This window comes from Lissotriton vulgaris, chromosome 6, assembly GCF_964263255.1.
Source record: "Lissotriton vulgaris chromosome 6, aLisVul1.2, whole genome shotgun sequence".
In the NCBI taxonomy this organism is placed as follows: domain Eukaryota; kingdom Metazoa; phylum Chordata; class Amphibia; order Caudata; family Salamandridae; genus Lissotriton; species Lissotriton vulgaris.
In genome coordinates this window covers 161,675,728-161,693,896 of record NC_141694.1, presented here as the reverse complement: position 1 = coordinate 161,693,896, position 18,169 = coordinate 161,675,728, and the positions used below count along the sequence as shown (strand labels likewise).

The 18,169-nt window shown below is 42.9% G+C and overlaps 1 protein-coding gene across 1 annotated transcript in view; it reads right to left on the bottom strand.

The window, feature by feature from the left end:
- The window catches only part of PKHD1 (PKHD1 ciliary IPT domain containing fibrocystin/polyductin), a 2,083,594-nt gene that overhangs the window by 1,376,225 nt on the left and 689,200 nt on the right, over positions 1–18,169 (bottom strand). The window contains exons 27-28 of the mRNA XM_086926200.1: positions 17,630–17,908; positions 2,325–2,455 (exon numbers count right to left, since the gene is read on the bottom strand). Of these exons, the coding sequence (XP_086782326.1) occupies positions 2,325–2,455; positions 17,630–17,908 (410 nt within the window). The remainder of the gene's footprint in view (positions 1–2,324; positions 2,456–17,629; positions 17,909–18,169) is intronic.

The following is an 18,169-nucleotide window of genomic DNA, read 5'->3' as shown; positions in this document are numbered from 1 at the left end:
GCAGATTTATGTTAACTGGCACATCCCAAGGGATGCGCCAGTTAACGTGCGCCACAGTGCGCCACAGCTACGCCACCCATGGTGCGCCACATTTATAATGCAGAAAAGGGGTTGGTGATGAACAGAGTGTCTGAATTAAGCAGACCACTCTTACCCAGTCCAAAGATCAGGGCTTGATCCATCACCGTTTTTTAGCTCACTGCACCATCCCAGCTCAGTACCTGGCTACATGCAAATTAGTCTGTCCCTGGCCCAGTGCATCATGGGAACAGGGCAGACCAGACTATCAAGCCAATTCTTCACTGGAAAGGAGACAAGCTTCCGGGGACCGGTTTCTGGCATTTCAGCCGTCGTCGGCCCGGCTTGCTTGAATCCTGATGGTGCAGTGAGCAAGGGACTCATGTCTGAGTATACCCTGCCACACCTATAGTGGCCAAAAACGATTCAGAAAAGGGGGTGGTGATGAACGTGGAAGGGTATGCTCAGATATGAGTCCCTTGCTCACTGCACCATCAGGATTCAAGCAAGCCGGGCCGAAGACGGCTGTAATGCCAGAAACCGGTCCCCGGAAGCTTGTTTCCTTTCCAGTATAAGAATTGGCTTGGGAGTTTGGTCTGCCCTGTTCCCATGATGCACTGGGCCAGGGACAGACTAATTTGCATGTAGCCAGGTTCTGAGCTGGGATGGTGCAGTGAGCTAAAAAACGGTGATGGATCAAGCCCTGATCTGTTGACTGGGTAGGAGTGTTCTGTTTAATTCAGATACTCTGTCCATTGCCACCCCCTTTTCTGAATCGTTTTGTCCACCATAAGCGTGGAAGGGTATGCTCAGATGTGAGTCCCTTGCTCACTGCACCATCAGGATTCAAGCAAGCCGGGCCGAAGACGGCTGTAATGCCAGAAACCGGTCCCCGGAAGCTTGTTTCCTTTCCAGTATAAGAATTGGCTTGGTAGTTTGGTCTGCCCTGTTCCAATGATGCACTGGGCCAGGGACAGACTAATTTGCATGTAGCCAGGTTCTGAGCTGGGATGGTGCAGTGAGCTAAAAAACGGTGATGGATCAAGCCCTGATCTGTTGACTGGGTACGAGTGTTCTGTTGAATTCAGATACTCTGTCCATCGCCACCCCCTTTTCTGAAGCATTTATAATGCGGCGCACCATGGTGCAAAAATGGCACAGATGCGTGACGCATCTGTGCCGGAAATGTGGCGCATTGCTGGAGTTGCGTCGCAAGAGCGACGCAGCTCCAGCAAGGCTCGGGGGTGCCCCATCTTCACAATGCTGCACCAAGACCTACGCCTGCTTCAAGCAGGCACAGGGTTTTGACACAGCATTGGCCTGAAAGTGACTGAGTGAAATCTCATAGATTTCACTCAGCCACTTTCAGGAGGCGTTCCTGCGCAGGAACGCCCCCCTGTGCAGGAACGCCTCCTTATGGCGCAGGGCTTTACAACGTGACGCATCTCCTAGATGCGTCACGTTGTAAATAGGGCGCATTGTTTGCGCCGCAGTTGCGTCAAATAAAGTGACGCAATTGCGGCGCAAGGGCATCATAAATCTGCCCCTAAGTCTGTGTGAACTGCTTGTTATGCAAAATTCCTGAAATTAGGAATTACGTGCCATTCATGTTAACATTTTTGAAGGAATGCACATGAACAACAAAACGTGAGGGGCTCCTCGCATTGCTTTGGTTTTTACTCTATTATTTTGCGCATAATGCATCCTACTTTTAAAAACTAATGCAAGGACACATTTCACGCTAAGAAATAGCATGACAAGTTCTAATTTCATGTAATTTCACTCAATTTTGCATAATTACTTGAAGGCAAATTACATGAATTTCGGACACCCACATTTTATTAGGACACTTTTACTTGACCATGTACTAGATTATGATGAATATATTTTCTAAATTATTTATTTAACATAGCTCATTTTTATTTGGGTAAACTATCATTGTGTATACATCCAAAAAGCGCAGCTACCTTAACCACCTACAAGATTTCCTCACCAAGAAAATAGCATTTAGAATATGGCACTGGTATGAATAAAAGAATGGATGAACTTTTATTCTTTGAAAAAAATATTAATTCAGAACTGAATTTGGGACTGTACAAAACTTGTGATTACATGAAGAAAGCTTTTATGGGGTGGTAAAAAGAGTAGGTTAATTGGTCGCCTATTTCAATGTATTTAAAAGAACCTCATTAACATAATTCCATAGTGACTCAATATAGAACCATAAATAAGGCAGAAATCAGATAATCAACATCTAAAGAAGTATGTCTCAAAGAAGGGAGGATGAAATGGGGTAGATGACTTACCTTTGGCGGTGGTCTGCACACAATTTTCGTTGTGTTGTTCATTTTGAAATCTACCAAAGCGGGCTGAGACCCAAATAACACTACTTTCACTTCGTCCAAACTCAAACCTTCCATGGTGATCCAGGACCCTCCTATGAATAAATGAGTATAATGTTATAAATGCAAAATGCTAAGTAAATACAAGATTTTCAGCAGATATTATGACATCTGATGGATACGGTTGGAAAATACCAAATTCATTAGTGTTCGCCAACTCCACAAATACTGGCTAGGATTAACATAATGCACTGCACAGGATATAGTTATCTTATGTAAATAAAATTCATGCCCTAAGGTAACTATAACATTCACCCCTGTCATGCATAGTTTTCTCATCAATAATTTCATTACAAATGTTACAGTGATATTATCAATGATGTCATAGGAGATATTTAGTGATGTAATATGTGGGGGATAAGCAGTGCATGGCGAGGGCACAAATAATTATTATCTTAGGGCATGAATTGTAGTTACTTGAGATAAGTGTAACTGGTTAACTGGTGAATTTATGAGGTTTTAATAGTTTAAAACATTACTCTGTAACATTACATTAACCTTTTCTTTCATGAAATTTCTAGTTCTTCTTTTACGTGAAGCAATATTTTATTACCATGTGTAAAAAGCACTCCCCCCACCCAAACAAGGCATTCAGCAGTATGAGGAGGGGGACTGCTGTCGGGCCTAGCCACAAGAGTCCCTCAAACCCAACCATCCAGATATTCAAATATTTTTGTACCTTCATTTCTCAAAAATTACTTAAAGGATTAACACCAAATCATAACATACATTGGCAAAGCCAATAGGTTTTGCTTAAGAGAGAGCTATAGGCTTTGTCAATTCCCTGGGACAAATTGTGTAGCAAATCAAATTGCTGGGCAAAATGTGTAAAGAAACAAACAAAAGAAAAACGAATAAAAGAAAGCAACAAATGTGTAAAGTGAAGTACCCCGAAGAGAGTTTCAGAGAATGTAAACTTGATCCACAGGTATTGGAGCTCTTTACATAAGCACCAGTTACATTATGTAAAGACAAAGATGAAGGAGAACACATTGTTGCTAATGCCAGCTACCACTGAGGTGGCTAGGAAGAGATAGGATTTTGATGTCATAGCATGCAAGTTACTGTATTGGGTCTACAAAAGGGGAGAAGAATTTAGATTTGTGATGGAGATAAGGAACCTGCCGAAGCAGCTTGGTTTTGGGGAGTCTCAGATAGAAAATGTGTCCGTCATACACTACCAAAGGCCCTACACCCTCAGACTGAAAAGGAGGTGCCAAGGCTTTTTTTTAGGGACCTGCTGATGCATAAGCACAAAGGACCAGATCCCAAGTAACAAGATTTTTCACTCATCCCAAAGGCGCTAGTGACCAGCATGAAGGTGATGGTTTACCAGAGGGACAGAAAAACTAATCATGCAAGTCTGTAGTCAATGCTTCTTCATCTGGAATGTGAATTTATTTTAATCAGGTAGACAGCTCAATAGAGCAGCTCTTTCAACATGAGCTACCAATCAAGTGAGGATTAATGAAAGCCCCATGCAGAACATATCAGATAGCACCATGTCACACATGCCAACATTTCGGAGCTCATAAGACAATTTTGGTATTACAGCTTTAATGGGGGGTGCAATATGATTGAAAAAACTAAAAAACTTACTTTTATTTTTGGACAAATAAAATGTTTAAAAAAATCAGCATGTGTGCCAAGTAGAGCCCCCACACAAATCTATCGACAACCTTCCAAAACAAAGGACGCTTAGCTCTAGAACATGCTTATAGACAATCCCTCACAAAACATGAGTCTATTTATTAGGGCATGTTCAGGCACATGGTTTAAAAAAAAAAAATAGCACTCCTTTAAAAGTCAAAACCATGCAAGCCCCATCCTATATCATAAAACAGCAATTGCTAGCACATGTTCAGACAAAAAAGTGCAGAACATAGAACATGAAATAGTAATGAAACACGATTGAGTACATGCTGAAAGACAGCCCCATGAAGGTTCCCTTTTATAACATGATCCATTTGTCACTAATACTTGCTTAGATATGGCACCTTATAAAATATAAGACATAAGTCACAAGGACATATACAGAGAAAGCACCCATACAAAAGGTCAGGACAGCGGTATGCCTGAATGAAGATTTTTATAAACAATATGGGCACGCATCAACTTAATACTTGGGCTCCAAAAAGGGGCTACTCACAAGTCCAGGCGTACTAGGCATATGAGACTGCCTGCATGTACGAGGAGTATCGGCCTCAGATCCCAATGCAGCTTGGGCAGCCAAACCCGACAGCTCCAAACAAACCTATGGTAACTGCGGTCTCTCGGTGCATTGGGAAACAACCACTTCCTCTCACCCAAGCAAGGTCCGCTACAAACCTCACTACCAAATGCTTCTGGGCTTGCAAAACTAAGGTAATCACAACACAAATCTGTCTCGCAACACAAAATTTGACTCATTCTTTTGAAAAATGTGCTTCTTTGCTGTCAAGCATGAATAAAAACTAAAATTGTAAGATTGTGATTTCCTTTGCAGTGGAACACGACCATATAAAGTCCTTCTCACAACATGATGCACTAATCACCGAGGGCACACTCAGACACAGCAGCTAGATATAGAGCTCACCTTCTATATTATTTTCACGAATCAATGCTCACACAGCATGTAAAACTCCTTCTCTCCTTCTACTCTTAAGATAGTGTAGTGGTGCAGCTCAGTCAGCGGCTTCATGCAGAATACACAGACAGGTTATAAGATCATGTACAGCTGGAAGGATCACGCAGGACACCAGGACGTAGAAAAGAGGTTCTGGTTTATTCCAAGAAAAGGGAAACCCCAGCCAGCCACAGCCAGTCAAGGTAACAGCTCACAGCCAGTCCAAGTAACAGTACATTTCAAATAATACATTCTACTCAGGAAACTTAGAACCTAGGTAACCATAGCACCATGACATCTTAGACATGCAAGTCTCAGATGCCAAACACCTTCCCCCGTTAACAAAGAGAAAAGATAAGAAAACATAAACAAAAAGGTACAATAATTATGAAACATAGTCATTCAAGTAACGGGGCTTCACAACAACCCTAGATGACATGCGTGGATTAGTAGAAGAATTGGAAGTAGAAAGACTTCTAGAGGAAGAGCTTTCATATGTAATCGGACTAGAACACACAGAAATTCTATTTAAATTCCAAATCCTGTGGTCCTGAGTCCTAACTGCATTTTTAAAAACCTTAATAACACGAATAGGCTTTGAAAACGTAACTTTATGACCCAGAAGTTTGACAACAACCAAGTCACCAACTTTAACATCAGTATTTTTAGCAGATTTTCTGAAATCAAAATTCCCTTTCCTAGCTAAACACTTATCCTTCTCCTTCTTGCACCAGTTCAAGGAAGATTGATGAGGAGAGGAAGATGAGACAGAATCTTTCAGAGATGCCTTACCCAGGAAGGCTCAATCAAAGTACATGGAGCCCTACCTTTGAAGAGAATAAAAGGGGACTGACCAGTTGAACTATGAGGAGTCACCCTATAATTCTCCACCATTTTCAGTACCTGCTCTTTCCAGTTTAATCCAGCATTCTTGGCCCAAGATACGGTCTCTTTAATTACTCGGTTGAATCTATCAACCATGCCATTAGTTTCTGGGTAGTAAAGAGAACACTTTTTGTGTTTAATGCCCCTTTTCTTTAAAAACGACTCAATTTCCTTTGAAACCAATTGAACCCCATTGTCAGTAAGGATGGATTCAGGATGGATTCAGGATAACCTTCCCTGGCTATGAGACCTTACAAAAATGTTATCACATGACAGGTCTCTACACTGGATGTAAACTGGACTTCAGGCCACCTAGAAAATAAATCCAGGAGAACAAAAATGAAAACTTGTTGTACATTGCAATAAACAGGACCCACGATGTCTAGAGCTACCTCTTTCCAAGGACCGCTTTGTAGCTTGCTAATAACCATGGGTTGGACCCTCAAAAGCTTTGACTTTTCACTCGTAGCACACACCAAGCAATCTCTTACAACTCTTTCCAAACATAGGTCCATTCCCGGCCACCAGTAAGAAGATCTGAGCCTCTCTTTGATCTTAGACATTCCATTTTGGGACATTAGAACGAAAATTCTGTCCTGGTGACATGAGACAACTCTACTAATTCCTTCCAAAGCTCAAGAGGAGGTATCACGTGGAAGCAACTCAATACACACAGCCAAGTCATTTCTGACTCCCCAAAATTTGGAGCCTCTTCAGAACTTTGTTTCTTTCAGTGCCAGCCATTGCAGATGGGCCTCATTACCTCAGATAAAACAGGATCCAAAGACAACTTGAGCCGCACTGACTCTCATCAATATTACCATCACCAACCACACACACACGAACATCTCCACCACTCCATTCATCATCAGGGGTATCATAAAGGGTCCATCAACAATTAATCTAGAAAGTGTATCAGCAACACAGTTTTCTACCCCAGGAAGATACCTGGTGTCAAAATCATACTCTTGAAGAGCTATTACCCATTTAATAATCCTACCAGAGACCAAATCAATCTCTTTCTTCAAGAACATTTCACATAGTGACTTGTGGTCAGTTTTGACCAAGAATTTTGTGCCCCAAAGAAACTTGTTAAGCTTCCGGGTGGCCCAAAACAGAGCAAGAGCTTCGCGCTCTGTCACAGAATAACATGTCTCAGAATCTTTGAGACCGTGCGATATAAATGTGATGGTTTCAAATCATTTTCACCTTCTTGCTAAAGAACAGCTCCTAACCCCTCAAGACTAGCATCAGAGGTCTTGGTGGAATCAAAACTCTTAAGGTTGGCATCATCACTGTGTCTTTTCTTAAGGGAAACAAATTCACAAGCACATTCTTTGCTCCACTTGAACTTTTTTTAAAAGACCCGTCATGCTGGTGCAATGTTCAGCAAAACCTTGAACAAACTTATTATAATATTCAATCATCCCGAAAAATGTCATACGTTCCTCTCTACAAGAGGAAGGAGGCATGCGAGAGATCATGTTAACCAAATCAGACTTAGGAGCAATACCATCCCCTGAAATTGTGTGCCCTAAATAATGAATCAAAGAGGTTGCAAATTGACACTTCTCCAATTTTATAGTGAGGTTAGCTTCTTCACACCTACTCAAAACAGCATCAAGACGATTACGATGTTCCTCATGATCTTTTCCAAAGACAAGGATGTCGTCTTGATAGACACAGACGCATCACAACCTTTTAGAACAGTCTCCATTGCACATTGAAAAAACGGGCACCGCCAATACTAGGCTAAACGGCATCCAAATGAATCTAAAAGTCCCGAAAGGAGTAATAAGAGATGTGAAACTTTAATAATGAGCAGACTAAATGCCCGAAATGTGGGTTATACGCAGCAGATATTCAGCATATGTTTCTACTGTGTCCAGAACTGACAACATTTTGGCAGAAAGTAGAAGATATTTTACTCCAAAAACTAGGGATAGGAGTACCTCTACAGATGTCTGAGGTTTTGCTAGGATACAGCTATAGAAATATTAACTGTAAAAGCTTGGTCACTATTCTGTTAGTAGCAGCTAGACTAACTATAGCTAGGGCGTGGACATCCCCGAAACCTCCAACTGTGACGGATTAGTGGCTCTTAGTGAGGCATATATATGATATGGAATTCTCACTGGTCGGGACTAGAGGGATGCGGTCAATGACAAAATGCATGGCAATATGGGGATTTTTTTTTGAATGATAATACATACTGTTTTTAATCCGCAATGCAGGAAAAATGCAAAAATCCACCATCAATTTTTTATTTATGTATTTCTACTGGTTTTTTCCTTTTTTTCCTTTCTTTAGTTTCTGGAAAGGAGTATTTCAAATGTTTATGTGTTTATAAATATTTTGTTGATTCATATTGTGATGCCTTTATCAATAAAGAAATTTAATTAAAAAAAAACCAAAACTTTTAGAACAGTCTCCATTGCATGTTGAAAAAACGGACGACACCAATACTAGGCCAAACGGCATCCAAATTAATCTAAAAGTCACGAAAAGAGTAATAAAAGAGGTGAAATCTCTTGAAGATTCTGCTAGCTCAATCTCGTGGTAGGCGGACGCTAAATCAATTAAGCTGAAGACTTTAGCGCCACCCAACAACACTAGTAATTCAGCAATATTGGGCAAAGGATAGCGATCAACCACCACACTCTTGTTAAGTTGCCGCAAATCCACACACAAGCGGAGGAACCCATTGGCCTTGCGTGGTGCCACAACTGGGGCAAGCCAATTAATAGCACTAACCACCTCAATTATCCCACCTCCCTTGAGCTTCTCTAACTCTCTCTTCATTTCTTCCCTGACAGCTAATGGCACGCTTCTAACTTTACATCTAGAGGGTTTTGAGTTGGAAGGCAAGGGAATGTCCAATAAATTTTTTTTGAGACAACCAAGATCCTCTCTAAAAACATTCGAAAATTTGCGTCTAATGTAAGTTTCAACAGTGACATCAGAATTAACACAGCTCGTTTGAACTTCATGCTTGAGGATGATGAGGAAGAACTACTAGGATCTAGCATGACACCTATGTCCCCCTGGTGAAACCAGCTGATGATGCTATCACCTTTCTGGGAGACGTAAACTTTACCTGAAACATAACGCCCACAGTACTCTATGTGACCCAAAAAATAACCACATAAATGTATGGGCTCACCTCCATAAGCTAAGAGACGTAAGTCCGGTTTTAGAAGGGAAATTTTGCTAGCAAGTTTTGTTTGATAAAAAGCCTTAGAAATTATCGTAATCTTTGCCCCTGAGTCAAAGAGAATTTTGGTGGATTCACCTTCAACTTGAATGGTGTCACCAGGACAGAATTTTCGTTCTAATGGAGAATCAATTTTAACAACTATTTGTCCACAGACAAAGTCCGCCTCAAGAATACTAGTTTCAATGCTCTTAACTTTCAAATCAGAAATCTTGCTCTTACAAACCACAGAAAGATTACCTTTTTTCCTACACTTAGAACACACAACATTCAAGGCAGGACACTTTTTGTCGTTGGCAAAATGCCCTACTTTGTTACACCTAAAACATTTTGGAACAAACAAATTTTTTTTTTTTTACAACACAATCAGTTTTAGATACCAGCTTGGCTTCTTCCTTGACAACTTGAATAGAAACTTGCTTGTCCTTCTCCAAAGTATCAACACATTTAGGGAATGTTAAATCCTTTTTGCTACCTGTAAAACTTCATCCAACAAAGGTTCGTCTCTGAGCCACAGTTCTTCACGAACCTTTTCAATACTGCATCCAAGCATGAATTGATCTCTTATTCTCTCATCCAGAAAATCACCAAACTTGCAAGAAGAAGCAAGTTTTCTTAGATGAGTGACATACACGTCAACAGATTCTCCCTCATTTTGATGTCTCCCAACGAACTGGTACCTTTCAAGTATGGTGCTCATAAGTAATGTTTATCAAGTTTAGTGATGCAGATTTCAAACTCATTCAGATCTTTACTCTCTACATCACTAAGCTAGAGAAGATGATCAAAATCATCTTGCCCTTTGGAGCCTAGGCAATGCAAAAGAAGAGAAGTTCTGCGTTCAGCACTAAGACTTAAACCGCAAAACCCTGGAATAGCGCTCGAAAACCTTTCTCGCTTCTGCCACTTAATAGCAGGTTCTCCAAGTGACATCAAGAAGAAGGGAGGAGCTGTTATGTTCTGCATGACTTACCAGGTATTAGACTAAATGAGCACAATTAAATGAGTAAATCACAACTATAATATTGAAAAAGGTAAAGCAGTATCGCTAAAACTAATGTGAAGGTGTCATATAGATGCTGCTTTTCTATATACTGTGTTAAGTTAGCATGAGTTTATTAAGTGTTTAAACGACATATTTTCCTTTGGCTTCAGTTTGCACACGACACATAATTGTTATTGTAGCTTTCAACCTAGACGAAAGATGTGATTTATTTGAGAATAATATGTTATTGCTCTGATATCAGTCATGCTTGGTACACTGTCTGAACAGTGAGTGCTGAACCCTCTAAGAATAACCTAACACAAGGTTGCTGGGAGCTCTGATCCTCGCACCACTAGACATAACACAAATACAGTTGCTGCCAACATTGGGCTCTAAGCGGGTTTAAGATAGAGTTACTGAGAATGCAAAAACACACTTGATGGTGCTTCGCATGCAGAGAGCTGGTAGCTGATGATGTGATCCTCTCCTCCTGACATTAGAGGTATGGGCCTGCCCTGCTAAAACCCAAATGAGACCTTCTTAGATATAATATAGTATGCTAAATAGGGAGCGCGAAATATAGGTGATACAAATTTCTATTGATTTTTGCATTATAATATGCTATCACCGTTTGCCTATTATGGATTAGTGACTATGCTGATAACTCTGATTTTTATAATATGTCTTCTTGTATTATATAAGATACTGCGTCCTCTTTTACTCCACGTTTTGGTTTGAAATGATTATAGATCGAAAGAGTGTTCATGTGTTCCACGATACCTGAGGTAACCTAAGTTCATGTTCTGGTTTGTCTAAGTCATTGGTAGTTTGTTATGACCAATGAGACACTGTAGCTAGCTCGGTAAGGGGATTTTGGATACTGAGGTGAGTTTTGGGTCACCCTAATTCACTGAGGTTCCTGATCTCTATGCACAGTTCTTTAGGAGAACGGAATCCCTGCGACAAAGGTAGAAAGAAATGACTTGTTATAATGCAAACAAATGTGTAAATCAAAGAAATGGCAATGAAAGGTAGACTAGTGTGTGTGTGTTAAGATGTATACACTGCAAAAATACAGCATGTGTGCTATAAACATGCCACAAAGCGTAATTTTAAAATGTTTAATACAAAAATGAATTCAAACTTAAGGTGTGCACATCACCGTGTGCACAAATTGTGAAAAATATTGTTAATGTAGAAAATACCGACTACAGGATTCCACAATGTTCAGATGAATAGTTGTTTTTCAAAGTTAAGGTGTGCACATCACCGTCTGCATACATCGTGAAAAAGATATCATCTGAAAGATCCCAAGACTTCCAAGAAAGTATTCGCCTTGCTCCGTGTAAAGAGCTAGTTGCTTAGAGACCACCAACCCAAAGATGGCAACCACAAAGGGAGGCCCAATAACCTTACGTAAGGAAGTCGTAATGAAGGCTGAAGAAGGCATTCTGACGAAGACGTAGACCAAACGAGAACACTCCAGAGCTCGAGGAAAACCACAGCCGGAATTCCCTGAAAACAAGTATATTTTTGAAAGGCGTGTAGTGTTGGGGGCCCTGGGCCCTCATTGCTAGAAGGACTGACGCAGACACAGGCAGTTACTTGGTACAACTGGCCACGAGCACGTGCGCTCGGCCCCTTTTAATGGCAGCGTCACCTGACCCAGTGACGTCTGTGGTGGGTGGATGCACAGTGTGAGGTCACATGCAGAACAACTAGACTGTGTCCTTGCAGGACACTACAAGGCGCACGGGAATCGGAAACCTTTCAACAGTTCAATCACGAAGGTATACGTTAAATTGCATGCGGTACACGTTCAGCTTATTACTCATAGTATCTGAGTGAACAAACACCCAGAAACTGCCCCAGAAGTAGCAATTTATTAAGGAGATGGACAAAGTTACTGTGTGTTAAAAACACACGCACAGGAAAAAAAATGCCGTCACTTCAATGTCATCTAAAAATTAGAAACGTACTTTAGAAATTTGAATAACTTAGAAGGGGCACAAAGGTAGGGACGAGCCTGCGTCGAAAAACACTCACCAGGGAAAAAGGTGCTTATGGGGCGAATGCTTCCAGTCACCTGCACACAACCAAGTAAAAGTGAATTCACATAGGTAGGGACGAGCCCGCATCAAATCACACACACCAAGGAGAGTGGTGTACAAATACGGCGAAAGCTCCCAGTCACCTACACAAAGTGAAAAAAAATACAGTACCTTAAGGATGAGGTTCTAGAAAATACATAGTTTCCATCAAGGATTTGACCCAGAATTTCAGCAAGAGAACATTTCACTCAGAGTTCAGCATTCATTTGCTTGATGTTGAGGCAGAATTTCAGAAAGAGGAGATACAGCGATAGCTCTGGTATTTGAGACCTGAAAGTAAGTTCTGTGTAGAATGAAATAAACTCTGCTGTCTGAGTTTTAACCTGTACATTTTGTATAACTCAAGCAGTAACTCCATTGCCCAAAGGTGAATCATGAACTTCCGTTGAGGAAAAACTCAGTTGTATGAGCCTTGTACACTTGTGCACCAATTCTTGATTTTGTGATGAGAGTAACATGTTGGGTGCTGGAGGGTGGCAATGCCCCCTTCCACGCTTAGAATTTGGGCTCTCAATACTACAGATATTTTGATAGCAAAAACCCTATTTAAAACATACTATTGGCGTCCGGGGCTGTCCATGGTGGGTCCCACTGTGATAGAAAAGACCTTAGTGGTATTCATGTTACCAACCAGACTACTTGGGCGCCGTGTTGTGTGGCTGTACCCTGATGTGTGTGTGTCTCAGCGATCATTGATTCAAAACCTCGCTGGTTGTTGCTTTGTTTTAAGAACTGCAGCGCATTGTTATTTGCTAAAATTGAAGCTGGTAAAGCGCTATTTTAACCCTACCTGGCATCCTCTAGCCCAGTCACCCTCCAGATCTCAGCCCCACCGCCGCACGCCTCCTGCTCCGACCCCGGTCCACCACAGCCCAGGGCTGCTTGAGTGGAGGGCGGAACGGGGAGAGAGCGAGACACGCTCCTGATGCAGCTGGCCTATATCAGGCTGATAGCCTCGCACCGCGCTCAGACTAATTAGGCGCCATGTTGTGTGGCTGTACCCTTATGTGTGTGTGTCTCAGCGATCATTGATTCAAAACCTCGCTGGTTGGTGCTTTGTTTTAAGAACTGCAGCGCATTGTTATTTGCTCAAATTGAAGTTGGTAAAGCGCTATTTTAACCCTACCTGGCATCCTCTAGCCCAGTCACCCTCCAGATCTCAGCCCCACCGCGGCACGCCTCCCGCTCCGACCCCGGTCCACCACAGCCCAGGGCTGCTTGAGTGGAGGGCGGAACGGGGAGAGAGCGAGACACGCCCCCTGTCTCCTCCTACCAGGACCACAAATGCAGCCCACACCGAGACCGCACAGCGGACGCGCGCAGCGGGCGCGCCTAAGGCAAGCCCATCTGCACCCGTCCGCGGCGGACGGGAGCAGGGGCCACAACCCCTACATCACGGGCCCCAGAAAGGAGAAGCTTCAGTTCTGAGGATCTCAAAGCACTTAGGGCAATCTCACCCACCTCATGTCACCATATCTGGGATCCGAACATGCCCTCTTTTGCCTGTCCTACTTTTGACTTTCAAGTCAAGCCTTCCTCTACCAACAATCCGGTTAGAGACAGATACCACATGCTTTTATTAAATTGTAGATCTCTAGTGAAGCACGCCCTGGAGATTCATCTCTTAATCCAGGAATTTGACCTGGATGCCATGCTCCTAACTGAAACCTGGCTCACTGATTACTCAGAACCAGACGTGGTCCAGGCCCTTCCTCCAGGGTATCAAATTGTTCATGAAAATCGCAAGAAAGGGAAGGGAGGAGGGCTTGCCATCGTTTTTAGAGACTCCTACCAGTGCCGGACCTCTTGCCCCTCCATCGCCAGTTGCAAAAGTATGCCATTTGTAATAGATTTCTCCCCGACCACTACCTTTTCTGGAATTCTGATATATCGTCCTCCTGGATTACCAACAACCTTCATAAACACCCTCCCCTCTTTAGTTGCTGACTTTGCAACCACGTCTGCCAATTTCTCCTTGCTGGGGGACCTTAATATCCATCTGGATGAAGTTTCTACTCCATCCGCCCTCCAGCTCACTTCCAGCCTAGCTACTACAACTTACTCAGAGAGTGGATAGCCCCACCCACATCAAGGGCCACCTTCTCGACCCGATTTTTAGTAATTGTCAGAGCCTTGAAGTGTGCAGGCCCGTGCCTGTTCCATGGTCCGACCACTATTCAATTCCGTTTACATGGACTATATTCAATTCCTGGCCATTACATCTTACTACTTTACCCTTACAGAGGAACTGGTCTAAACTCCCTGTTCACGAATGGCAATCCACATTGGATAAAACCAGACCTTTCGGGAATACGGACCCCACTCTAGCAAATGAGGACCTTAACAGTTGGATCACTAGGACCCTCGATGAGGTACTCCCTCTATGGAGGACAGAGGCAAAACAGAGCACCAAAACTGCTCCCAGGTACTCGCCTGAACTGAGGGAATTTAAGAGTAAATGTAGATGCCTGGAAAGGAAGTGGAGACTCGACTTCTCCCCTGTTAGCAAATCCATCTACAGAGAGTCAATCAAGTCCTACAAAAGGGAGAATCCAACAGCCCAAGCAACATTTTTTGCAGAGGAAATTAATTTGGCTGCTTCTAAACCTAAAGAGATCTATAGGATTGCTAAGACCCTCTTGAAAAGACGTGAAGCAGCCCCCAATCCTCAGACTGCACAATCCCGATGTAACGATCTGGCTAATTATTTCTCTGAAAAAGTTCAATTAATATACTCCTCCTTTCAGACCCATCGTGCTCCTTCACAGGGAGTGATTCCATTTAATCCTGAGACCCATTCCATTCACTCCCTACAGTCCATTCATCAGATCAATATGGCAACTCTTAACACCATTGCCCCCCTGGTAAAATCAGGCTCTCCTAAGGACCCGGCCCCACCTTGAACCATAGCTATGGTGAAGGATAATATCTTTCCTATTCCACTGAATGTTCTTAACGCCTCTATAATCACTGGCTCGGTGCCTCTTCCCTGGAAACAGGCGATGGTCAAGGCGCTTATAAAAAAACCTAGCCTCGACCACACCGACCCCAAGAACTATCACCCAATTTCACTTCTCACCTGGGCAAGTAAGGTGCTAGAGAAACATGTCAATTCAGTTCTCATGGGGTACATTGAAGCCAACCACCTACTCAATGACTCACAGACAGGTTTTCGGCCCAAGCATGGGACCGAAACCGCCTTGCTGGCAGTTACGGAGGAGGCACGGATGATTATGGACAGGGGGGATTCAGAGGCCATAATCCTCCTTGACCTAAGTGCCGCTTTTGACACTGTCCACCATAGTACACTATTAACGCGACTATCTAACATCGGAGTATCAGGCAAGGCCAAATCCTGGCTAGAATCTTTCTTTTCTGGACGATCCTTCCAAGTATTTGAGGGCGACTATACTTCTTCTAGTAAACCTTTGGTCTGCGGTGTCCCTCAGGGCTCCGCATTAAGCTCTACACTGTTTAATGTTTACATGGAACCACTAGCGGGTGTCGTCCGTCCATATAGAATACGAATTGTTACCTACGCGGACGACACCCAGCTGGTGGTGTCCCTCAACCAGTTGGAGTCCAACCCCGGGAATTTGATATCATGCCTGGAGGAGGTATCCAACTGGATGAATATGTCACATCTGAAATTAAACAGTGATACGACCGAGCTAATGCTCTTGGGCAACCCTTTTACTTTAGCCCTCAAAGGTCTTTGGCCTACCTCCCTAGGCCCGCCCCCGATGCACAAAGACTAAATCAAAAGCTTGGGGATCTGGCTCGATAAAGCCCTCAACTTTAACACCCAAGCCTCAAAATTGTCAGCAATTTGCTTTGGTTTGCTACGGGCCCTACGGAAGATCGTCCCCGTACTACCATTTGAGGACAGAAAGATCATGATCCAGGGACTTATCCTATCCAGGCTGGATTTGGGCAATGCTTTGTATCTGTGCACCCCCCAGTCAACCTTGAATACAATGCAGATCATACAGAACTGTGCAGCTTGGACCCTGCTCCAAATTCCCCGTTGAACATCAGTTAGAGATGGACTGAGGAGCCAACACTGGCTGCCAGTCCGACGAAGAATTGAATTCAAATCTCTGTGCACTGTGCACCGGGCAATCTGGGAAACTGTCCCTCCCATTAACCGCTCCCTGGCATCCTCCTACCTCCCTGCCAGGAACCTTAGATCATCCACTTCATCTTTATTGACGATCCCCAGGATCAGGAAAGCCAGATGCGGAGGACGTGCATTTTCGTACAATGCTTCCAGGTTGTGGAACTCCCTTCCCTTCCATCTACGTGCAGAACCAAATCTGCTGGCCTTTTGGAAAACACTAAAGACATTGCTCTTCTCAACCCCCATCTAGGCCTAGCCCACTCTGCCTGCTCATAGGATCTGTCAGCGCTAGGAGGCCTTAGGGTAACTACCGCGCTATATAAATCGTCTTTCTATTCTATTCTGTTCTAACCGCCAGGCATATTTATTAAAAAATCGTTCAGCGACACAAGTCACCTTGCCGCACTGTGTTGTAGGGAAAGGGCAGGAATGCACCCTACTTAACATAATACAGCACATTCCTGTCTTTTCCCTGCGCTAGCGCACAATGTGCTGCCTAGAACCAACACAGGCACCTTTGCATTATGGTGCAAGGGTGCCTACATTGTAAGCAGGATTGTTTTGTGAAGGAAGGGACACCTTCCTGCACAAGACTAATCAAGAGATGCATTTTCCTCTTTCTATGTTTGCTGCAGAATGCAGGTGGACTTGCGCGGTTTTATAAATCTCACTTAAGAGTTGCGTCACTCTTGCACCCCATTGGGTGGTGCAAGGGCAACGCAACTCTTTCTCAAATATGCCCCTAATACACATAAAAAACGATGCAACTGACTATGTCACCTACCCACAGAAGCACAGTCCTTTCAAGATTCACATGAACTCACTTAATTTGTTGCCTCAAGTGTACTTCTTTTATCACTTCCAAAGTAGGAAATGCAGTATCTTACTGCAGAGTTTAATTTGCTGTAAACCTTTCCTCTGGCTAACCACATTAACCATACTTACCTCACACCCTATCCTTTTCTCCTCACCTCTCCTTTTTTCTGCAGCTCTTCCTACTCTGAGCTTACATATTGAACATGAGCCTTCCAGATTCTCTCAGAAGCTTCTGAAACTTTGCCTCATGGATTCCTGATTCGGAAGAAAGGTCAAATCGAAGCTTACTTTACAGACACACAACAGGAGGAAATCTCCATGGTCCATATCTTGTTGATGATATGTGATAGTCACGTCTTCCCAAACTTCATTCAATCTTATTAGAATTGCTCCCACTGCTAAGATTCATTACTCCATCAAAGCTATACCTGAAAAAGATGCTGCTGTTTACAGCTGTACGTTGAATAACACACCTGTTTCTGAGCCTGTAGAAGGGTTGATGCTGAAAATCCTCGGCTCTACTATCAGGCAAACATTTTCTCCGCTGCTGTTTACTGCAAAGCCATTCGGTGCCACATGCACAGTGACTGGATGGGTTCCTCTTGGTGGCAGTGTGGATGTAGAACAAACGATTCCTGTTGAGTTTGCTCGGAGGATTTTGCAGACTGTTTGGTTGATTTGTACGGTCACTGCTTGGCTATCATTGGTGAAACCGGAGCCAGTGACGTAAACTTGCATTCGGATCCCATCATCTTTAAAAAATAAATTAAAGAAGGTCATGCCTTTACTCCAGCAATTTACATACTCTCATAAAACAGCATAATAACACATTAACACTTTTCTAAATCTAATTGGAAATACGTTTAGATGATATTCTTAACTTATGAGCAATTTGTATTGTTGGGTGGCACAATGCGTATTGTTAGCAGTTATGATCTTATTTTGGTCGTTTGGTGATGAAACATGTGATACCAGCATTTTTTACTTCAATTACTTCATTTGTGACGTCAATG